Consider the following 22995-nt stretch of genomic DNA (forward strand, 5'->3'; position numbering starts at 1 on the left):
ATTTTGAACAGGGTGTTCTACACATAAACCGCAGTTTAGCGAATCTCGAAGGACATTTTCTCGATTTTTTTAAATGAAACACCTGGTATATTATTTTATTTTTGTATTAATATGTTAATTACTTACAACTTTTGTAAATAATACCCTATGCCTAAAATCACTATTTTCGGAAATATTGGAACTTTTCTAGCAAAACCTCTTTAATTTTGCAGATTTTACTTTTTATTACTCTAGTAGGCCATGAGTTTGACATAAAATAACAAAATCTGCAAGTTTACTGTTGTTTAATTGTCAATAGTGTAAACTACAGGGTTGTAAGTTTAAAAATACTTTTAATTAAATAACTAAATACTAACTTTTCTCAAGCAGAAATGGTTGATAACGATTTATGTGTTGGGTGCAAGTGATAAAAATATTTTATTAGCAACGCGAATTTATCATCAACGCTATCCACAGAGAAGGCAGCCCAGTGTACGAACATTTAGAAAAGTAATGGATCGTTTTGATAATTCCGGTACTGTAATTTATTGCAAAAATGTTAGGAAAAAAAGACCATTAATTGAAGAAAATTAATTAAACGTTCTTTTGGCTACTTTGGAACAGTGCATACCAAATGATGGAGGACTAATGGAAAAATAGTAATATAGCACCCTGTATGAGTGAAATCAATGAAACTGCATGGATATACCTTCGGTTAATAAAATTATGTAAAAATATTTTGAAAATATTTTCCGCTGCAATACGTGGAATTTTTCGAAGTTTGCACCTATTTTGTGAACACCCTGTGAAAGCTATAATAATGAAATTTTGTATTTAGAGTTTTCAGGCGTAATAAAATCGAAAATGGTATCCACTTCTTTCTTAAAAATATGCCTAATATATTTTTTAATTTTTGAGGGTCTTTTCTTAATGATAGTAGGCCGTAAAAAAGATCACATGTCAAAAAATATAATATCAAAAAGTAGGCCTCTCTGAGTACTACCACATAAAAAAAAGAATTTTGGGAATCGACCACCGCCATCCTAAATACGGAGGTGTCCCAGCTTTAAGTGAAATACACTGTACATATAAGCTCGTAGGATTAAGTTTAACTAATTCGCACAAACATTATGAGTACTCCAGGGCTTTATACTACGTCCCATATTTTTTTATACTCTATTAAGTATTTTAATTTCAAATATGTTATTTGTTTTCTTTAAACGATACAGGATACAGGACAATAATAAATTCTGGTACATTGTTGTATATGTGGCCCAGCATCAGTATAGTTGTTATGGTAGGCTAGCATCTGATAACTATTTTCTAACACCATTTGTATCTAACTAGACCTGCTCCCTCTGAGCTTTTTGTTTAAATTATTATGAAATTGACCAAAGTGGGATTAATTCAAGAGCGATTTTCTCAGAAACCGTTAAAGATAACGATTTGAAACAAGAGTACCTTTTTAACGTAAAACAGTTCGGGAAAACGGAATTTGCTGTCCAATTTGTTAAAAAGTCAAAGATGAAAAAGTTACACACACAAAGTACCAAGGGCCCCCCCGTACCCACCCCAATGGACCTTGTGGAAATAAATTGATTAGTCCATCAAATTGCTCATCAAAATTTAGCTGTGTATACCAAATTTCATTCATTTATCACAACGCAATTGAGAGATATTGCAAAAAAATGATTTCCATTCCTCCCTCTTCAATGGGTCCCTGTGCCCTTAGGAAGCATTTCCGGACCCATGTTCATATGAACTTTTTTACTTAGTTTTGATCATAGAATCGGCCTGTTCAGGGTTGGAAGCTAATTATGAGACACCCTGTATATACAAATTTTTGTTGTGCTACTTTTGGTTTAGTCCATTTTTTAAAATACAGTACAACATAAAATTCAAAGAACTGCTTGAAGCATACCGTTGAGTAAAAACTGATGTGCACCTTACTTTTCTTCAGTTAATTTAAAAGAAAATATCTCTTACAACCTTTTAAAGTAAGACCATTTTCACATTCACATCACTATCTTGAAAATAGTGGATTCATTGCATAGAATCAACATAACGATTTCCTACTCATTTTTAAATGTCGGTGTGTGTATTCCAAAGAAAAATACAATAAAATGCTGCTAAAATATATATTTTAAACTTAAAAGTACAAAATCAACATGTAAATACAAAAAACATCTTTGTTGCAATTTAATACAACGAAGGTATAGTTCCATACCAGTCAACAATTTTACAATCGTGCCAGACGTATTTTCCTTTGAAATCAGCCGTAAGAGCCAAATAAAGGGGAGCTTTTGCGCCTTCTTCAATAGTTAACGGTCCTTGGTGATTGTTCAAGTCAGTGTTTATGTAGCCGGGATGCACAGCGTTGACCGCAATATTCCTGTTCGGTTGTTCCTTATCGAACAATCTCTGTTGGATAAAGGTCAGGGCGCTCAGTCCTACTTTGGACACGAAGTAAGCATGACGCCAACCTTCTGATTTTGCTTTGCCCTCTTTGGCATCCCTAAATGATGATAAATTAATAGTGATGTAAAATAGCATGCTATTTAGTTTTGGGTGATATATATCAAAATATATATCATTATATATATCAGATGAATTTTGTTAAAAAAAAACTATATTCAAATTAGTTTTTTTATATTGCTAATGCCTTGCTGATTAATTTGACACCAAATACATGTCATATATATGAACTTTAAGAAAAGTTATCAAGTGATCTTTTTTTTTTTTCATATTTAGATTGGAATTTTATATTTTTTTTATCATACTGACTTCTAATTTTTGTTGCGTGCTACTGACTGTTTATAAGCAAGTACGCTGTTTATTAGCAATTTAGTTTTATCAACCCAGAAATAAAAAATGGGAAATTTCTAGAACAAGAAAATTTAGTCTTTGTATATCACAATACGTACTTAAAAAAAATTAAAGATAAAAATTGAAATAAAAATTATCAAAAACTTATGATAATAAAGAAACTGCTTTAAAGTAGTACTTAAAAATCTGAAAATTTAGGGGTGTACTATAAATGGGGAGACCTAAGAGCGCACGTAATTTCAACTCACCCCTTCCACCCTAGGGGGTGGGGTGAAGGTTTTTTTTAGACGTACCCTATTTATTTTGCGATTTTCGGATTGTACGCGTAAAACTACCCCCAGAAACGCGTTCTTGGGGGTACGTCTAAAAGACCACCCCTCACCCCCTCTGCACCTACTAAGGTGGAAAGGGCCAGTTGAAATCAGGTTCGCTCTTAGGTCTCCCCACTTATAGTACACCCCTAAAATTTCAGATTTCTATATTTATTTTTGAAGGAGAAAAATGCTCATCGAAAAAACGACAAAATCCATACGAGGGTGGTGGTTTGGTTTTTGTGCGAATTCGGCAAGAACGCGCTTTCGGGGGTAGTTTTACGCATAGAATCCGAAACTCGCAAAATGAGTAGGGTACATCTAAAAAAACCACCCGTCACCCCCTAGGGTGGAAGGGGTGACTTGAAATTACGTGCGCTCTTAGTTCTTCCCATCTATAGTACACCCCTAAAATTTCAGATTTTTATATTCATTTTTGACGGAGATATTCCAGGTACCCAAGAGCTACTACAGTCCAACTCAAGCCTACCACACCACAAGTTTTTAGTTTTAAAATGTAAGGTTATGTTTGAAATTTGGCTTTATTCATGAAATGGCGGGAAAATTGATATATATCAGCTATTAACATAAATATAATAGCTGATATGTATCAAAAATTGATATATATCAATTTGTTATATATTTTCACTCACATCACTATAAATTAATATAACCAAATTATTTTATTTTGTAGAAGTCTGACACAATTCAACAAATAACTGATAAATTGTAATTTATCACGGCGACAAACAACGAAAACCACAATATATATTATTAACTTTTCACACTTCGATTGTATTTGTATTATTCTTCAGTACATCAAACAGTGTAAACAATTTTGCTTGCATTCAACTTAAAGGCTAAAAACCAAAGATAGATAATATGTAAAAATAATAAAAGATAAACTATTATTACATACTTTACGAATTTTTCCATCAAGTTGTTCAGGTCTGGAATGGTCAAGTTAGAATCGCCCAATTTTGCCTTCAAGTCTGCAGATGAGATCATGCTAAGATGACCAGCAGAGCTGGAAATATTTACAACCTTGGCATTATTGCGTAATAGTGGGAAAAGTGCCTCAGATACTCTTAGTGTCCCGAAATAGTTGACTTTTATGGTTTCTTCAGCTTGTTGGCCTTCAGGTATAGTTGCATTACCCTAAACATAGTCATCATTAAGTTGAATCAACATAATTTATTTAATAAAAGAGTACCTGGTTGCTTTAAATATTTAAAAAATATAATCCTTTGTGAACGTTGCAAACAGACAAGTTCCCTAAGTGGAACTTAATTGTGAAAAATTAAAATCGAAAAATATTTTGGGATCAAAATGGTAGGCATTTCTACCTTATCTACTTCATTTTGCTTTTGCAATTTTAATAAACAATAATTTATTTTACTCAGCATACCAAATAGGCTATAGCAGCATTATTAACCAAAATATCTATGCCCCCATGGTTTGATTTAATATATTCCTTGAATTTGTCAACACTAGACTGGTCTGTAATGTCCAGTTGATGGAATAGAGGGTTGAAACCAAGTTCCTTCAATTTCTTAACTGCTGCTTCTCCTCTACCAACATCTCTAGCTGTTAAATATACAGCACCCTTAAATTTCTCGCAAAGGCCCTTAACTATTGCATATCCAATACCTTTGTTGCCCCCTGTAACCTGTTTAGAAAAAAAAATTCAATATCTTTTTTTATATCTTTTGGAATTAAATACTTACCACAGCAACTTTTTGGGTTGACATCGTAAATAGTTGGTCAGGTAAAGTTATACATTTTACTCAGGAATAGTTTTTCCCACAAAACATATAATACAGTTTTTCCAGTCGTTTGTATAATTCATAGATAAGAGTTAGTATCAATATATTTTATCTATGGTTAGTATAATTATTTTGAATTTATTATGTTAGGTATTATTCTGACAGTGACAGATGTGGCAGATTGTCAACTGAACTGAACTGAAATTGAAGTACGTTCCTGTTATGTTCTCGTTTTTGTACATATCTCTAAACATTTATTGATACTACACAGACAAATAGAAAAACAATATGCGAAAACAATTTCATGATAAATTTGTATGTAGGTTGAGTTATCTAAATTATTTTTAGAAAACAAAATCGTTGAATATTTACGGAAACAGATGATTTTGCGACCTTGTACGTGACATTTTCAGGAACGAATCATTGGTAAGTTAAGTAGTTTAGTTATCCTATATACAGTCAATAATGACCTTAAACTCCATATCTATTCCTTAAATCCTTATTTATGTACATACATACTTACACACACATAAACAAGGCTTATGTTATGTTTTGTGACTCCATCCATAGTCGCATTCACGCATTAGTCGCGCGTCTTTTTCATACTCCACTTATAGTACAGTCATTGAAGCTTTTCACCTCCGAATTCTTTGAAACTGAACCGATCGACTTGAAAATTGGCAGTTAGAGAAAAGGTCAATGAACATTAGTGAAATTTTTTTTCAAAAATAACGCTGGAAATCGCTAGTGAATCAAATTTTGAGCAAATAATATTCAAAGAATTTTTTCGATAAATCAATAGTTCTTTAGTTATTCACGACTGAAAACTTGTGATTTTGTGAAAAAAAAAAGTTTTCAAAATATTTTTCGCTAATAACTCAAAAATTACGCATTTTATTAAAAAGAAAGTATATTGGACAAAAATGTAGCTTATAAATATACAATGAAAATTGTTTTTTAAAAGTGTTGTACGTCCCCCCTTATACAAAGCAAAATATGGTTACTGGAAGGGGACTTGTTTTGGGGGGAATACTCAAATCGATGTATTCAACATCAAATAACGGAAAAAGGATTAATTTTATGTGTATAACGCTCCAGGAGTTTTTTGTAGTATTCAAAAAGACCTTCAAAATGAGCACTTATAAAAGTTAATTAGAGCAAAATTGAAAGAGTTATCGTCAAAAACTCATTGGTTGCTCATATTTTTTAAGGAAAAATGAGCAATAAACGCTGTATCATTCCCATCAGAATCAAAATTAATCGTAGACCCTTTACAATTAGTTTTTTCTTAATGTTTTTCATAGGATCCTAAAGTTAAACCGGTTTAGAATGCGTATTTTTTTAATAATGTACGGTAAAAGTTGAAAACGTATTTTTCATTATTAAAAAAAAAATTGCCTTATTTAAATAATAACTCTGAAACTATGAAAGATACGTAAAAAATAATAGACAACAAAAATATAGCATTTTTTTTTAACAAATATCTTGTTTTTTACAAAAAATAAATTCTCAAGAATCATTAATGTCAAATGTAACTTAATACTGCGAAGGTGTAGTTCCATACCAGTCGACAATTTGACTATCGTACCAAACGTATTTTCCTTTGAAATCTGCTTCCAGAGCCAAGTAAAGAGGGGCCTTCGCTCCTTCTTCAGTAGTTAAATGCCCTGTTTGACTGGTCATGTCTGTAACTACGTAGCCCGGATGAACGACGTTTACCGCGATATTCCTATTGGGTTGCTCGTTATCGAACAGTCTTTGTTGGGCAAACGTTAGAGCACTCACGCCCACTTTGGAGACGACGTAAGCTGAGCGACCCCATCCTTCGGAATATGCTTTGTCATCTTTGGCGTCCCTGAATAATGACAAATCAATTTTATTTATTTTCTGATTTCATTTCATTATGTAGAACTTTGTTGTTTAGCAAAAGCTATCAATCAGTTTATCACACCTAATTAAGATGTTGCAATCAATGTAAATATTTGAAGTACATAAGTATCGTTAAATAATATAAATTATTTGTTTATCACATATTTTAGTTTAATTCGATTAGATTTTATTAATGTTACCGAAAAAGATAAGATTATAATTTAACAAAATCACAAACACCGAAAACCGTAATATATTTTTATAAAAACGAGTAATATTAATTATTGGTAATTGCTAATAATGGGTAAAATGTTTGTCTTATTTTTGAATAAAAAATATTCAGACTAAACATAAAAATACATCGGAGATAAGCGCTGATAGTGGGTAATAAGTGAAAATAGTAAGATAAACTATTACATACTTTACAAATTTTTCCATTAATTTGTTGAGGTCTGGAATGGTCAAAGTAGAATCCCCTAATTTCGCTCGTAAATCTTCAGACGGAATCCTGCTGAGATGCCCTGAGGAGCTGGAAATATTAACGACTTTGGCATTGTTGCGTAATAAGGGAAAAAGTGCTTCCGATACTCTTAGTGTTGCAAAATAGTTCACTTTTATGGTCTCTTCAGCTTGCTGGCCAAAAGGTTCAGTTGCATTATTCTATATATAGAGAAGAATCATTATTTTAAAGCAAAACAATTTACTTATCTATAGAAAAAATATCTGGGTCATAAATTTTGGTTTTACATATTTTGAAATATACAGTCCTTTACAAAATGATACACACAGAAAGCTTTTTAAGTGGTCATGGTGAAGAATATTGAAATTACAAAATATTTTACAAATTACGATTATAAATCTTATTTAATTTATAAAATCAATCTATAAATTATTACTTAGCTTACCTTAAATGCTATAGCAGCATTATTAACTAAAATATCTATGCCTTCATGTTTTGATTTAATATATTCCTTAAATTTGTCGACGCTAGACTGGTCTGTAACGTCCAACTGATGAAACAGAGGGTTGAAGCCAAGTTCTTTCAGTTTGTTGACTGCTGCTTCTCCTCTACCAACATCTCTAGCCGTTAAATACACGACACCATTAAATTTCTCGCAAAGGCCCTTAACTATGGCATATCCAATGCCTTTGTTGCTCCCTGTAACCTGTTCCGAATGGAAGGATGAAGGTTTTAACATCTATTCGAATTACGTACTCACCACAGCAATTTTATTAGATGACATTTTAATAAATAGGCTTTGTGTAATTAATTCCGGCTAATTTGTCTTTCTAGGTTAGGTTTTATTCAATACTGTCTACTGTCAAATCTATGTTCTAATTCTTTTCTCTGTTTTGTGGTTCTAATTCTAATATTTCTGACACGATCGCAGAAAATCTACTAGCCAAGTGAAATTGAAAATTGATTGAATTGTTTTTTTTTATTTAATCTCGAGTCACGTGCCATCATTTTTGCTTGATATTTTATTTATACTACAAAATAAAAAATTACACTACTAATAATCACAAAACATGATTGGGCAGTGATCATAGATAAGATATACCATATGTATACATACTATCTAGATAATAAGTATATGAGATATACTTTAAGAAAGCAACGATTCATATCCACATCCACTATCCAGCACTTATAGCATTATCTTCTGTCACAGGTCACAGTTTCTGTTAGTTATCTTATCTCTCTTATCTATAGCCTTTTTTTCGCGAGTGGAGTTGAAACTACTTAAACGAGTAAGAGCGCTTTCACAGTTCACATTATTACGCGAAAACGCCACTATTGTGGCGTTCTGTGGTGATTGGTCAATTTTCTTAAATCAACGTAGTCAACTAGTCAAGGTCACCACGCTGGAAGTTGCTTTAACCGCATTAACTTTAACTTTTTCGCATAAACGTAAAAAAATAAGCGTTATTTATGTCTTATGTCATGTCAGATCAGCAGTCATACATCATTTTAATTTTATTAGAAATTTTGACAATCGTGAAAATTTGAAGTGAAGGTGAATTATAGGTATTATAAACATTCCTTTTTCCACTTATTTTTCTAGAATTACAGTGTGGCTACTCCGGTTGGTTATTAAATAACTATTACCAAAATTACTGGGACCACAATCAAAAATACTTCACTGCTTTCAATGATTACAATACAACATAACCTGAAACCTTCTAATTATTTCGATTACGCGCGAATAGTGTGGAAGGTGATGTTTTCAAATTTGGCGTTTACGTCAAACGCCGCGTTTCGGCGCAATAGTGTGAAAACGCTCTAAGCGAAGTGAGAAGTGTGGGGGACAAGATTCCATAGGCGTACTACTTGAGAAGGGGTCAAAGAGCAGAAAATTATAAAAAATAAGTTCAGGGTGAATATTTATTATTTACTTTAAAAAGCTTATAGACTCACCTGTCATCCTCTCCACAATTGTTGACTGCCCACCACCACCTACTTACACCTACCTGATTCGCACGCCGCGGATATCACACTTTATCACTTATAATAATACACCGTATATATACACACCCCGTTCCAAAAATCCTACTGTACTTCCAATATGCGTTATTATTAGGCGCCTCCCTTTTCCAGAAGGCGACTTTTTCCAGTCGAAAATCCTTTCAGAAATGCCTGCCGTTTGCTTTGGATATCGATATGAGATATTTCATATTACTTTGAAAAATCTGAAAACTTACATTGAAATGCCACAAATAAAAATAATTTCAAAAATCTCTAAGAAAAAATTTGGTAGACAATAACGGCACTGACCGATCAAAAACTGCATTCGGTTTCTCTCTAGCTCCTCCAGTTGTTGAGATTTTCGATTTTTTGTCTCGACCGAATCACAATGTCGACGCGCTTGCCACACACAAGATAGCCTGTTAAAAACTTTACTACTGCTGTCTTGGTGCAAGCACCACTTTACTGTCAAATATATCGGGGGCAAGTAAGCGCGTCATCTACGCCAAGTGAACATCAATGACGTAAAGATGTTTTATTTAAAAACGATTTAGTTGACGTTTATCAAAATAAAACCACAATTGTTTTACAATTTTATTCATGTTTATAAAAATAATTTAAAACACGCTGTAACTAAAAAATTAACAACTAAAGAGATTACAGGCATTGACAATTACACTTGATCTACCACATAGCTTAACAAAACTTCAGTCTCTGACGAAGATAACAGAAATAACATGAACTATACCAACTGGACCCCGAATTTGGCCAAATAGCCTTGCAGTATCGTTTGAGTTTGAGAGTTCGTACTGTTGATCATGGTCGGTAAACGACCCGGCTGCGAACTGCCCAGACTTGCGAGGCTTTGGACCAGAAACTGACGGGGTTCATTCACCGCTACGAAATAAAATAAGAATCAATACAAAATTTACTCGATACCGTTAAATAACCCACCTTGTAGAGGATCATTTTTGGTATTATTGGCGAAGTTCAGTTTGGCACTAGCCGTCTGAAACGTTGGGGTATCATCGACTTCTATAAAGTGGTCGTCCGGCAATGTGCTCTCATCTCTGGGCATTTCGAAGAAGGAAATCAAGGCCTGTAATTACAAGAAAATCGAAAAATTCTAAAAAACATCCTAAAATCATTAATAGGCAAATTCAAGGTGTTCACATTTATATGTTAAACGGAAGAAGCAAATAGGAAACTGTATATAATTGTATATTTATATTATATATATATTTCGCTAAAAACTTCATCTTAGTCAGTTCACCGCCCTAAGAGCTGTGACGATATTTTTTAATGGGAAAGTTCACATTTTTCTCAACATTTATTAAAAATATAATACAACATGCTATGAGAAAAGTACTAGTTCGATCAAGTCTGTTACTGATTTTATCAGCATTGTGGTGGAAAAAAAGATACTTTCAATGAATATATCATTACGTTTATTTCTCTTTATAATTTCATTTTATATTATTTATTATAAATTTCTATAATAAATGTAGTAAATTTGCAAATAAAAATAATTAAAATATGTCAGTAATGAATATAAATATTAAAAGTATCTTGTTTCCCAAGACAACGTTGTTAAAATGATAACTATCATACAATGTACAAAAAACATGTATGAAATTAGGAAAAATTATTTCAATCATTGCTAGTGTTGCGAGAAACAACTACTCCGCACGCTATTTGCCCCGACCGGCATTGAATTATACACGCAACATCTAGTACAGAGCTAGGATCGTTCGTCAGTTTAACCCACCAGACACAGACCGGTTTCGGACTTATTGGTCCTCATCAGTATGTCGTAGGTAAGACAACTGACGAACGATCCAGCTGCTTTAGTGTCGTATACTCACGAAAAGGAAATATGTTATACACAGGGCGAAAATTGCTCCATCTATCATGCTACTTCCCAAATACGCCATTCTGATGGCTACTACTAGTAGGAACCTGCTAAAATTTGCCAGGTACTTATTTGCACGACCATCGCCAATTGGGCGAAAACAAACATTTAAAACATTTTGTTGTTTGTTGTTTGAAGTCCCAGTTATTAAAACGATAAATTTTTAACAAGTAATTTTAGGTTAAATACTTATATTATCATACTCTATAGATCCTCGCTTGCAGTTTGCTATTTGCTCTTTCCGTTTTTCTGTAATGTATATTATTGACGATAAGTTTCTTAAAACTTTATTAGCAATTTTTTAATTTGAAATTTAAATAACACAATGTTTTAATAATATTGTGGTAAACACCTACTCTGCGAGCTACAGTCATGTCCGGTTTTCAAACTTATTAGTTCTCATCAGTCGATTTACTGACATGTTTAGAGTGTGGGTGAGATATAACCTGCAAACTGTCGCATTTTAACCGCCAATGCTACTTGCAATGCTACAGATTAGTAGGTCGCTTTCTGTCAGTAAGTACAAAGCAATGTTTTGCAAGTTTTATCTCGCACGATGTTATTCTACATACCAATTTGTAGAAAAATTTTTAATTTTACATAAAAATTGTTTGCGCAATTTTAAGGAAGATTATACTTTCCAAGTATGTGCATTCTTAGAGCTTATTTAAGGAAAATATTTGAACTTCATTTGTTTTTACTTATAATAGTGGACTAGAAACCTATACATCGGGAAACTGTGTAGCATATTAATAACATATTTTCTTTTCCTAGAATTGAGAAAAAAACCACCAAGTCTGAACAAAATAAGACTTCGTACTATTAATGTCAAAAATGTTTAAGGGTACAATATACAAAAAAAATATTTGAGGATTTTGTGAAATGAGATTTGTGAGTACTGTTTTAATTTGTTTATTTCATGAAGAAATTATTTCCAGAAAATAATATTCAAAGTTGTTATACAGGATATCCAAAAGTTCCGGTACGGCAGAACTTTCGAGGAATGCATTTTGGGAAAAAATAATCCAGACAAAAGTGTAAGAATTTTTCCCTGGATATCTGATGGTGACCTTGGATTTGACCTTGACTTTGACATTCAAGGTCATTTGAAGGTCAAGTTAAGTTTTTTAAACTGGAATTCCTATTTTTTATTGCGGATTTGGAAAGAGCAGGAAATTTTACGTCTAAAGATGGTTTGACCATGACTGACAATTTCCTGCTCTTTCCAAATCCCCAATAAAAAATAAGCAGGAAATTTTACGTCCAAAGATGGTCTTGACTATGACTTTGACAATTTCCTGCTCTTTCCAAATCCGCAATAAAAAATAAGGGTTTCCATTTAAAAAACTTAACTTGACCTTCAAATGACCTTGAATGTCAAAGTCAAGGTCAAATCCAAGGTCAGCATCAGATAGCCGGGGAAAAATTCTTACACTTTTATCTGGAATATTTTTTCCCAAAATGCATTCCTCGAAAGTTCTGCCGTACCGGGACTTTTGAAAGTCGACCCACTTTTGACCTTGTAGCTCATTGTCAAGGTCAAAGTCAAGACCATATTTTGATTTAAAATTTCTTGCTCTTTCCAAATACGCAATAAAAAATAGGAGTTTCCATTTAAAAAACTTAACTTGACCTTCAACTGACCTTGAAGGTTAAAGTCAAGGTCAAATCCAAGGTCTCCATCAGATGGCCAGGGAAAAATCCTTACACTTTTGTCTGAAACATTTTTTCCCAAAATGCTTTCTTTGAAAGTTTTTCTGTATATAAAAGCATTGGACAACTTGCTCGTCCCGGTAGCTTCAGCCGGTTCGATTTACAAACGTCTGTTTATTCAGTATTACTGTGGTTTCGGTAGTACTCTTATTACTGTGGATTATTGTCTATATCAGTGTTTAAAATGACTTATGTCTATAACTATGTAGAATTAACAGATATTCTTTTAAATTTATGGCGAAGCAAGAAAAAATGCAATTGCTGTTTCTCACCTGTATGCAGACCGTTTTCCTGGTCAGTCAATCAAATTCCAGTGGTGTATAGGTAAATATTTTTAAATAATTTTAGAAATGTCCTTTTTTAATTTTCTTTTTACATTATAGCATTTGTATGTATCAACTCTACTTCCCATAATTTTTTTTTTTTTTTTTGGAAAACTTGTGTATCACCTTTTTTATGCTGCGATTTTTACACATTTTTTAACACGTAAGCAAAAGAGTAAATTTGTCATTAATTTCAATTTATACATTTAACAACACAACAATCCGACATATTTCAATTTTTACAATTACAATTCCGGTACTTTCTCGATACTGGGACTCTTACCTGTAAAAGTTGAGGCCAATACTTCTGGTACGACCCTGTGTACATTTCGGGACATTCGCACAATAATTTCGTTATACCACAAGCCACAATCTTTCTCTCTATCGTACCGGCGACTTTTTGCAGTTCCGATATCAGAAGTTTTTCCAACACCATCCCAAACATCCTAAAATATAAAGTAAGTATAATCTCACACTATATGAACCGAGTAAAATCGACTTACTGCGCTTGAATTCCGTCGATGGTAACCACAAGTTCGTTAGCCGAGTACTTAACCACGTACAGACAGAAAAACACTATGAGATTTATCACATATTTGGTGGTTTTGCTGGAAGACAACCTCTGGAAGAGCAGGAAGAAGATCTGTTTCTGGTACGGAACCAACGCTTCGCTGGAAAAATATATCGGATCAAATGCTGTATTGGAAGCACTACAGAAACTTACGTAGGGAAATTTTGAACCATGCTCTGCATGAGATGAAATCCTTCGTGGTCGTTACTCTTCGAGGCTATCAATTTTTGAAAGACACCCAAGAAACCACCCTAAAAAAAATGTTCTCGTTATAGTTTTTTTTTTTTTTTTTTGGTTAATAATAATACACAGTTAATAATAAATGTTGGTTGATTACTATTCCAAAAAAACAAGGTGAATGTAATAAAATACCAAATATAAAGCTTACACCAGAAAATAACAATAAAATATACAAATAAAATTATTCACAAATTTTTATTTTGTTTCAAAAATATTTTGCTTCTTCCGCGCTTTTTTTGGTGACACGAACAAGGCCGATTCCCTTCACTGGACAATACAACTGAGAGTGTATGTTTTCTCGCTTTCCATTTTATAAATAAGAATTAGTTCGCACATGCTTAAATATATCTATGATATGCTTGAAATGACTATAGATAGTAGAAACTACAAATTCGAAAAGTGAAATTATGTAATACAAAAAGGGCAAATTAATTTATGCCAAAACTCACTTAAAATTGAATATCCGGCTCGAAGGACCAAAAAAATGTATGGGATTATTATTCCAAAGAATTGGATAATTCCCATACATTTTTTTCTGGTCCTTCGAACCGGATATACAATTTTAAAAAATATTACTACGTTCATTTCATAATATTTTCTTTCAATTTTAAGTGAGTTTTGGCATAAATTAATTTGCACTTTTTGCAAATACATCCACCATTTTTAAGGGGTCCACTTTAATTCTTATTCGTATTTGGACATGGTTTGACAACTAAATTTTGCTATTCTGTATTTACTTTTACTTCACCAAATAGAGAAGAATATTAAAAAATTTAAGGCCTTGCATCAAGAGATTATTTTTTGTATATTAAAAACATACCAGTTTGTCCTGAGCGACGATCTGCGGTGCCGCCTGCGTAGCGAACGCACTGAGCAGCCTGACGAGCGGGCTGATGTTTGCCGGTCGCTCCCACAAAACGGGCGCCAACAGGCACGGCAACAACTGCATGTAAGGTTCGGGCACCGCTCCGGGCGGGGTATTTTCCATAAGCAGGGAGAGTATTTGAAAAACGTACGGGATAAATTCTGAAAGAACATCGATTACAAAAAAATACTGCACGTAATCTCCTCAAGTTGAGTCACCTTGGATGTCTTGCTGTAATATTCCTTGGAAAATTGGAAATAAGATGTCTTCGAACGATGTTACCGCAGCTGGATTCGTGTTACACACGATTCTAGAAACGTATTTTACACAGATCATCGCTAATATCTATACCAACGGTTAACGGTACGAACTAAATTATTGAAATAGCGCCTTAAAGTTTTTAACTAATGATTTTGTAGGAATCGACTACTCTGTGGACTAAAGCCCCCAACCAACGTTGTATTACACATAGTAAAGTACAAACTTTGAATTATTAATAGCCTGCAATATCATTAGTTAAAAACGTTACTTTGCCTACTGCGGCAACGTCGTGGTACCTACAAATTGGTAGGTCACTCTTTGTCAGTAGAAATAGCGCCTGAATTTATTTATTTGTGGCGTTTCTTAAGCAATTTATTTTTTTGAATATTTTGCCACATTGTAAATAAGAATTATACAGTAACAATTGAAGTGGCTCACCTTATAGCCAATGAGAAGCTTTCGAACAAATAGTGGTTGAAGTGTGGTTTGGAAGGATTCTTGGCGACCGCCTGCAATTTTTGTGTCAATTTGGGCAATGCCGCGCTTAAAAATGGTATAACCCTCTCCTGTAGTGTACAAAAGGTCCTCATCATTGCTGGAATGAAAAAATTGTCGACGTTGCGTTTACACGTTACAATAAACTGACCAATTTATTGGTGAAATTAACCGAACCGATCAATAAAACGGCAAACTGTAGTAGATTTATACTAATACAATAACAAACAAGGATCAAAATTGTAGAATGTATGTAAAATTGGTAGAATTGAACGAATATATATGAAGTAAAACAAATTTAACGACCAGTTAATCCTTGGTATCCTTACCTTTCATGACGTATTCGTTTTCCTCCGATACAGGCCTCTCCAGTACAGCGAACAGATTCGATAATAGATCACCTGCTATCGGTTGCAGTTGAGCACCAGAAACTCTGAAAGAAGTCATAAAACAAACTAAAGCCGATCTGTGAGAGTCGTTGAGTTGGCATCAGAATTGTTCAAAACTTCCCATGCATCTTATACAGATCTTTCTGTATCTTGAAAAAGTGATGAGTGAGTGAGTGAGTGATAAGTGGCCTTTTACCTATTTCTTTTGCATAAAACGACTATCGATCGTTTTTAAAAACAAGCTGGTAAAAAATGATCCCACCGGAAGCCCTAGAAGCTAATACTTCGTGTGAAAATTCAATTGGAACCTGTAAATCTTAAAGCACGGGACCGTATGCACTTCTGAAATTTCTTCTTATGCTTTGACCATGATGTGTCTCGTAATTTATACTCGAATAGCAATTCGGCGAGTCCGGTATAGGTAAACTTGTCCGCCTGATGTAGAATTGACGCCGGCACGCTGGTCACCAAAGCAAACCTGTATTGGTCCACTACGTCGTAACCAATTTTTTTGTATGGTAGACGGGTTCACTTAGCTTTGCCGCTTTGCCAGTGCAGTGCAGAGCATTGCTTGGCGGGGTATGTTGTTGGTATAATACGTATTATTATCTATTAGTTGATATTATTATTTGTTCAAATTGTAACCAGTAAAGGGTAATAGTTATTAAAATAAATGTTATATGTAATTATCTAGTAATTTAGCGTGGCTCTCTGGAGACTCTTTGAAGCGAAGGATAAGGAAATAACTCGGGAAAATCCCCAAATAGTGGAACCGGTCGAAAGTATCGAAACAAACTCAGACTTTAAAAACAAAGATTTACACGTAAAAAGTCAACGTATTATATTAAATATATATGATTGTTTGAAAATTTAAAATAGTGAACGATGTGATGAAAAAGTTAGGAAACGTATTAACAAATTAACTAAGATATCAAAAACGACAATTTATGGCGTAATTCAAGAAGGATTGATCACGGTACAAAGAGGAAACGGAAAAATGCAAAATTAAAGAAAATTGACGATTTTACCAGATGTAATTTATAATATGTATAAAGAAAATAAAGTTCCTACTTTAAACATGAATCGAGATAAATTAAGCGATTATCCTGATTATAATTATAAATCTTTAGATATATTACGACATGCTTTATTACAATGCGATTTTAAACATAAAAAACTTGTAATTATATGGTAATATAGTATCTCTAGACGAGACAGGGCTAAATTTTTCTGGACGTCTATGGATTCCGTAGAATTTAGGAGTTAAATGTTTTTATGCGGTTCCAATTGAGATCATAACAACTATACCTTACACATATCTCGTAAACCAATAAACTTACTTAAAACTGAAATAAATGTAATAAAACGAAGCAGTGACATATTTGACCATTCTAGTTTCGCCAAATAACATCGGCCTTTTATTTTTTGCCCTTGTAGCATCCGATTGTCATATCACATCAGGTGGATTGACATTATGTAGTTTACTTGAACTAGGACGGTGTTAGAGGTCATTGACACTGAGTTCGCAAACTAAACACAGTGCTTTAAAGAAATTGTAACAAATATTTCAAGTCTATCTAACATATGCTTATCCGCATACTAATACAGTTGAACTCGCTTATAACGAGCAGGGGATATAACGAGCACTTGGTTATAACGAGCAAATTGAAATGTCCCTTCCGAATTCCCTATGTAACACGTGTATTTTTGTGGCTATTACGAGCTTTTATTTTGGTCCCGCGCAACAGTGATCTCGGCTATAACGAGTTATCGTAGAACCAGTTTTTCCGCACATGACATCAAATGAACGCAAAAACTTGTTATGACTAGTAGAAATAACAACATATCCGATTTTGACGTCTTTGACTTAGTTCAGTACGACAAGGTAGACGAAAATCTCGAAGTGGCTGAATTCCCAAATGAAATTCAAATCACACAATTAGCGATTAACCCATCAATAGATGAAGAAAGTGATGAAGAAGAAACGGGAAGCGATGAGGTTACAGTTCCTTCGACACATGAAGCCATCTCTGCGTTAAAACCATAGTATCATACGTCGAATTCAAATATCCGGAAAACGAGCAGTTCTTAAATGCCGCTGATCGGTTGCAAAGAAATATCAGTCAGGAGATATTAAGCAAAAGAGTGGTGCAGAAAAATATTACAGAATTTTTTCGTTAATAATAAATGCTATGTAATGTAACTTACCTACAGTTATACGTATCTATGTTATGTAGATAAATAATATTATAAAATAAAAATACAAGTGCAATGCAGCTATAATTATGTTTCAAATAATTTTCAGCATAGTTGGCGACGGCGACGTCTATAACGAGCACTCGCATATAACGAGCAAATTTTGCGTTCCCGTGAATGCTCGCTATAACCGAGTTTTACTGTATTAGTAAATACTTAATATGAAAAACATAAATTTTTTTCAAATACTTGAAAATTTTCAACATTCAGAACTATATCTGCATTGACAAAAAATATGGTGACTTTAAAATGACACGTCATAAAAGAACAAAATCATTTTCTATTGAAGTTTCACTCTCTGATTAAAAAATAATAATAATTTCAGATTAGTGTTCTGGGAAACACGTACAAGTACACTTGAAAAACTGACTCCCTCGTAATGTTACACCCCATACATTTGAACAAAATAATATATTAGAATCAAGTTCCGTTTAATCGTTTTTATTTATGTATTCCACATAAGAATAAATGTTATTTTTACCAGTTTTATGCTTTTTTATTTTGCAATATAAAAAGCAAGAATAAAATGTTTGTTAAATCGGACACCTTTTTTCCCAATTTGACCTGATTATCGAAGCTGTACTAAAAATAATATCGGTCAACACTTACATTAACTGATTATTGCTGTCCTTCATGATGAGGATCTTTTCTAAAGCGCACGCGGCGTATGTGTGCACGACGGCGCTCTCACTAGACAAGTGCCTGATCAGTTGCGGCATAGTAGCCACCACTAACTCCGACGGGAGGACGGTTCTGAATGTCATCACGTATTTGATGGCGTCTGCTTTGAGAACGGGCAGCTCGTTCACTGAAAGAAAGCATAATCCTTTTTTTCAAAATGATACATATTTAAACACAGAAAAACCGTCGCATACTCCAAATTTACCATGTCGTCGAAGCCTTAAAATGTAAAATAACAATGATACGAGTGATTTTGAATATTAACTCACCATCAGGTCTCTCCATCTCGGGCAGTATTTGCTGCCGGCAGAACTGAGTGATGTCGACCAGCTGACTAGTCTGCGTCACGCCGTGCTTCTGCGTAGAGCCCCTACTGACAAGCGAAGTGACTAGATACAACGCGGCGTCTTTGCTCCGCCAGTGGTTCTTAGGATCCTCCGTGTATTTGCCCAGCATAACCTAATAGAACAAAAACCGAAATGTTTTCGCATCATTACGTTTCACTGTTTGAAACAGTCGACGTACCTGAAGGTATTGACCAAAAATTTCCATGATTCTCGCCTCGAAATTCTGACTGAGGGTGTTTACTAAGTCGCAAGCTGCCCTTCTGCGAGTATCCACGTCTGAACCTTCGATATCTCTTCTCGTGTATTCTTCTGGGTTGTCCTCGAATAATTCTTCGTCTGATACTATATGACAGAAAACAATGAAATAGAAATAGTTTATGTATTCGATAGAATACAAGTAGTCACACAGAAACGAATCCATACAAGAATTAAAAAAAAATTTCGATAAGTAAATACTCAATAAAGGTGCAAGAGAGAAAAGGTTTTATTCTCTGAAATTTGAAACAACCTATAGAAAGCCAGTTCTACTTAGAGAACCAAATTGTAATCCCATCTCTCCCAAGTAATTTTAGGTGGGGTCCGGATACTTTTTAAAATTTTTAACGAGGTCCAGAAAAAAATTCACATTTCTTATTTTTTATTTTAATTTGGACTCAAATTTAATCTGCTTACTAACCATTAAGAACTCAAAACACACACAATTGTAAAATACTAGAAAAAATGATAAGATTGGCACTTAAACGTAAAAAACGTTTTTTAAATAATTTATTTGAGCAATTTATACTTTAAAAAAATTTTTGGCGGTCCAGTATTTTACCTTCCGCGGTCCGCCAGTTGCCGACCCTTGATCTAGGTTATTAATTGAGATGCAGAATTAAATATAAGCACATTTAATTTGAAAAAAAAAGAATAAAAAACAGATACTTCATTTTCACAAACTCATTTTCTTTTGATGTAAATCAGTGTTTTAACAGCATTTTGCAGCAAATTATTGTAATGAGTGCTAATCAAGAAATTTGAATAGAGACGAATGTGAGAAAATGATTACATTAGCTGATTAACGAATAAGCTAACGTGATATAGTTAGTAGTTTTCACTTGCACCTTGTATATTCTTAAAACTTAATTTCAATGAAAACTACATTACAGAAGAATGAACCTAAAGTTTAAAAAAAAGATCATCAAAATAAGATTACTCGTTCGCAAGAAAATCAATTTTGAAATTGGGATCCATTTTTAGTGGTGCATTAATTTTGATGCGAAGTAACTCATAAATAGAGTAAATGCAGACATATGAGGTTTGATCAGAAAGTAACGTAAGTAATCTTGAGTATCAAGTTGATTGTTTTTTTGTGAATCGATACCGTTATCCTCGACCATCATGAATTTTTACTGTCCAGTTGTATGGTTAACTACCTACAAGTTTTGCATAATTTGCATGAGACAATCAGGAGAAAACGACAAGAAGATAAGAGACAACTCGTAGATTTTGCACCACGACAACAAACCGACGCATACCGCTTTGTTTATCCAACAGTTCTTGGCAAAACACAACACCTTTGTGATGCTGCAACCACCCTATTCCTCATACATGACCCCTGTAACTTTTTCCTATTTTCCAAAATCAAAAGGGTTCTCAAAAGACATCTTTCAACAAGAGACAAGATATAGACAAAATCGCATACTGTGCTCAAGACAAAATTCAGACGTTCCACCAGTGTTTCTCAAACTGGAAACCATTTGACACCATTTCTATACAAAATATTTGTTACTTTTCCTCTCAATATAGCCAGAAATAATCATTTGTCTCGGAGTCTTAAATTATACATTATTTTTTTAACGAGAAATTTTATCTACTAATAATTATCAGAATATCAATTATCAAAGTTGAATCAATTTTGGAGGTAAAAGCGTACGAATCTCTGATCGATAATTTTGGCCATCAACAATGGATTTGTATAAACTTTCTATATTATAAATATTATTTAAATTTTTTAAATATTTCAGTTAATTCAAATAATTTTATTAAAATGATGAAGTACAAAGTACTTACCCCTGAATTCCATATTGGGGATGATAACTTTTTCGCAAATACCGCTTAAAACTGTATTATCTTCGAATAGAGATCGGTAATGGTTCCTTTCTGCCACACTGGACAAAAACTGTAAAGCGTTTGAAACCAGCTAAAAAAAACACAACCGATTACAAAAACCAACTTTTACATTTTTATTATTCTTACCAAATCATACTTTGGTTCCAATCCAGTGGCGATCAAAAGGCTCCAAACGTCAGTGACAAACTGAGGTAAGTAGGGTCGAAATTCTTCATCGTATTTCTGAGCGTAAAGGGCGATATTGTCGCACACCTGAGACTTTAATTGCTCCATAATTCCAGCTTCTTCGCTATCCTAAATATAATGACGAATAATCCTCAAATATGTATAAGAACCTTAACATAATAATTACCGTATTTTGTAGACTTTTTACATCGGCTGTGAGCATTGTATGAAAATTGGTCATCCAAACCTGCATATTATCTTCGAAAAACTCGGGTAAGTCTTGAAAATTCAAGGAATAAAACACTTTGCAAATAAGAACAAGTGAGCCGTAAATTACTTTTAAAGCATTGACGTCATTAGCATGCGTCTCTGCTAAGTTCATTGTTGCCTAAAAATATTCCTATGAAAATATTTAACCATTAGAGAAATACAAAATACTTACACTCAAAAGATCTGTTAATGGTTGGGCCAATTTCTCCAAAACATATTTTATCTCCGTCCAGAGTTCATTAGATTTAAACTCGTACCGATATTTTTTAAACAATGAATGAGCTGTTCGTAGAACTCCGTTTATTACATTGAAATCGCCAGTAGAAAATTTCTCAACCATCTGTGTTATCAGTTCAGGCCATTTAAGAGGAAAATCAGTTTTTCCTATGATGCTGATCGCATCGCTCAACTGCTTTTGTATCGATTCGGGAGACGTTAACATTAATGTTACGATAAGGTTTTTTATTGCATCTCTATCGGATTTGTGAATTCGATCTGGTTGGTCCTCCTCCTACAAACGACATTCAATGATAAACTAAGTCAAAAGTGATATAAAGTATTACTTACAACTGGCCAATTACGTTTAATGTAGTTTTTGAAAGCCACTGCTCCAGCAACTCGGATGGTCATATCCACTTCAGGTTTGTGGACGAGATTTAACAATAAAAGGGGATAGTTCTGGTTCACTTCAACACCTTCTAAAAACTTCTCAGCTGAAACATATAAAAATAACAGTGAGAAATAAGATAATTTACATTTTAAATTTAATTTACCAGGTCTTCTGACGTTAACATCCGGGTTCAGCGTTTCTTGTAAATACCGTCCCAGAGTTTGTAAATTATCGTCTGATATTTCCATTCTACTTTATTCTTCCGTACTTTAAAGGAATAATTAGTCAGATTTTTCAATTACTGCAGCACCGCTACACTTTAGACGGTTAAATTTAACATAACCTCGATGAATGACTCTTATTTTAGCGATTACCGCGCCACCTCGCCACAAACATACATAACAATTTTTGAAGAACACATTTTCCTTTTTTTATTTGGGTATTTGCCACCTGAAAAATATTAATCCGTTTACCTGGGGATTTCACGACTTTAGAAAAAAATATTATTGAAACAAACCAAATACAAGGGTTATTTTTATGAAATGGCGAAAAGTTTATTTAATTTCC

At 33.5% G+C, this 22995-nt stretch overlaps 3 protein-coding genes across 4 annotated transcripts; all 3 read right to left on the minus strand.

Moving 5' to 3' along the window:
- Positions 1-2103: 2103 nt before the first annotated feature.
- Positions 2104-5060, minus strand: LOC111691295 (carbonyl reductase [NADPH] 1-like). The gene is made up of 4 exons (XM_023453953.1): positions 4844-5060; positions 4525-4785; positions 4036-4274; positions 2104-2494 (listed from the first exon to the last, which is right to left on the minus strand). The coding sequence occupies exons 1-4, from the start codon at positions 4865-4867 to the stop codon at positions 2179-2181; spliced, it is 840 nt and encodes a 279-aa protein (XP_023309721.1). The 5' UTR covers positions 4868-5060; the 3' UTR covers positions 2104-2178.
- A 1277-nt stretch (positions 5061-6337) lies between these two features.
- On the minus strand, positions 6338-8477 carry LOC108905046 (carbonyl reductase [NADPH] 3). Of its 2 annotated transcripts, XM_018707817.2 has the most exons (5): positions 8329-8477; positions 7972-8242; positions 7657-7917; positions 7173-7411; positions 6338-6737 (listed from the first exon to the last, which is right to left on the minus strand). In XM_018707817.2, the coding sequence occupies exons 2-5, from the start codon at positions 7993-7995 to the stop codon at positions 6419-6421; spliced, it is 843 nt and encodes a 280-aa protein (XP_018563333.1). In that variant the 5' UTR covers positions 7996-8242; positions 8329-8477; the 3' UTR covers positions 6338-6418. The 2 variants fall into 2 exon arrangements, with proteins under 2 accessions (XP_018563333.1, XP_018563334.1); XM_018707818.1 differs by lacking the exon at positions 8329-8477 and having other exon boundaries at positions 7972-8248.
- Positions 8478-9815: 1338 nt separating this feature from the next.
- LOC108905113 (exportin-2) lies at positions 9816-22676 on the minus strand. Its single transcript, XM_018707893.1, has 18 exons — positions 22592-22676; positions 22386-22531; positions 21991-22329; positions 21736-21936; positions 21510-21677; positions 21324-21453; positions 19450-19613; positions 19194-19383; positions 18853-19051; positions 15928-16031; positions 15542-15698; positions 15061-15152; positions 14798-15003; positions 13891-13988; positions 13670-13837; positions 13450-13612; positions 10173-10317; positions 9816-10115 (listed from the first exon to the last, which is right to left on the minus strand). Exons 1-18 carry the CDS (start codon positions 22674-22676, stop codon positions 9961-9963), a joined length of 2910 nt encoding a protein of 969 aa, XP_018563409.1. The 3' UTR covers positions 9816-9960.
- Between the last annotated feature and the right edge of the window lie 319 nt (positions 22677-22995).

The sequence above is a fragment of the Anoplophora glabripennis genome, unplaced genomic scaffold (assembly GCF_000390285.2).
Source record: "Anoplophora glabripennis isolate ALB-LARVAE unplaced genomic scaffold, Agla_2.0 scaffold129, whole genome shotgun sequence".
NCBI classification, from domain to species: Eukaryota; Metazoa; Arthropoda; class Insecta; order Coleoptera; family Cerambycidae; genus Anoplophora; species Anoplophora glabripennis.

Bases quoted from the DNA above. Each gene is read 5' to 3' on its own strand.
- LOC111691295 (XM_023453953.1), bottom strand. From the start codon at position 4,867: ATGTCAACCCAAAAAGTTGCTGTG. The intron at 4,786-4,843 runs GTAAGTATTTAA...TTTTCTAAACAG, and splicing joins CAACCCAAAAAGTTGCTGTG to GTTACAGGGGGCAACAAAGG. The intron at 2,495-4,035 runs GTATGTAATAAT...ATCATCATTTAG, and splicing joins TTGATGGAAAAATTCGTAAA to GGATGCCAAAGAGGGCAAAG.
- LOC108905046 (XM_018707817.2), bottom strand. From the start codon at position 7,995: ATGTCATCTAATAAAATTGCTGTG. The intron at 7,412-7,656 runs GTAAGCTAAGTA...CTCTATATATAG, and splicing joins ATGCTGCTATAGCATTTAAG to AATAATGCAACTGAACCTTT. The intron at 6,738-7,172 runs GTATGTAATAGT...GTCATTATTCAG, and splicing joins TTAATGGAAAAATTTGTAAA to GGACGCCAAAGATGACAAAG.
- LOC108905113 (XM_018707893.1), bottom strand. From the start codon at position 22,676: ATGGAAATATCAGACGATAATTTACAAACTCTGGGACGGTATTTACAA. The intron at 16,032-18,852 runs GTAAGTGTTGAC...GACTTCTTTCAG, and splicing joins GACAGCAATAATCAGTTAAT to AGTTTCTGGTGCTCAACTGC. The intron at 15,153-15,541 runs GTGAGCCACTTC...ATACGTTTCTAG, and splicing joins AGCTTCTCATTGGCTATAAG to AATCGTGTGTAACACGAATC.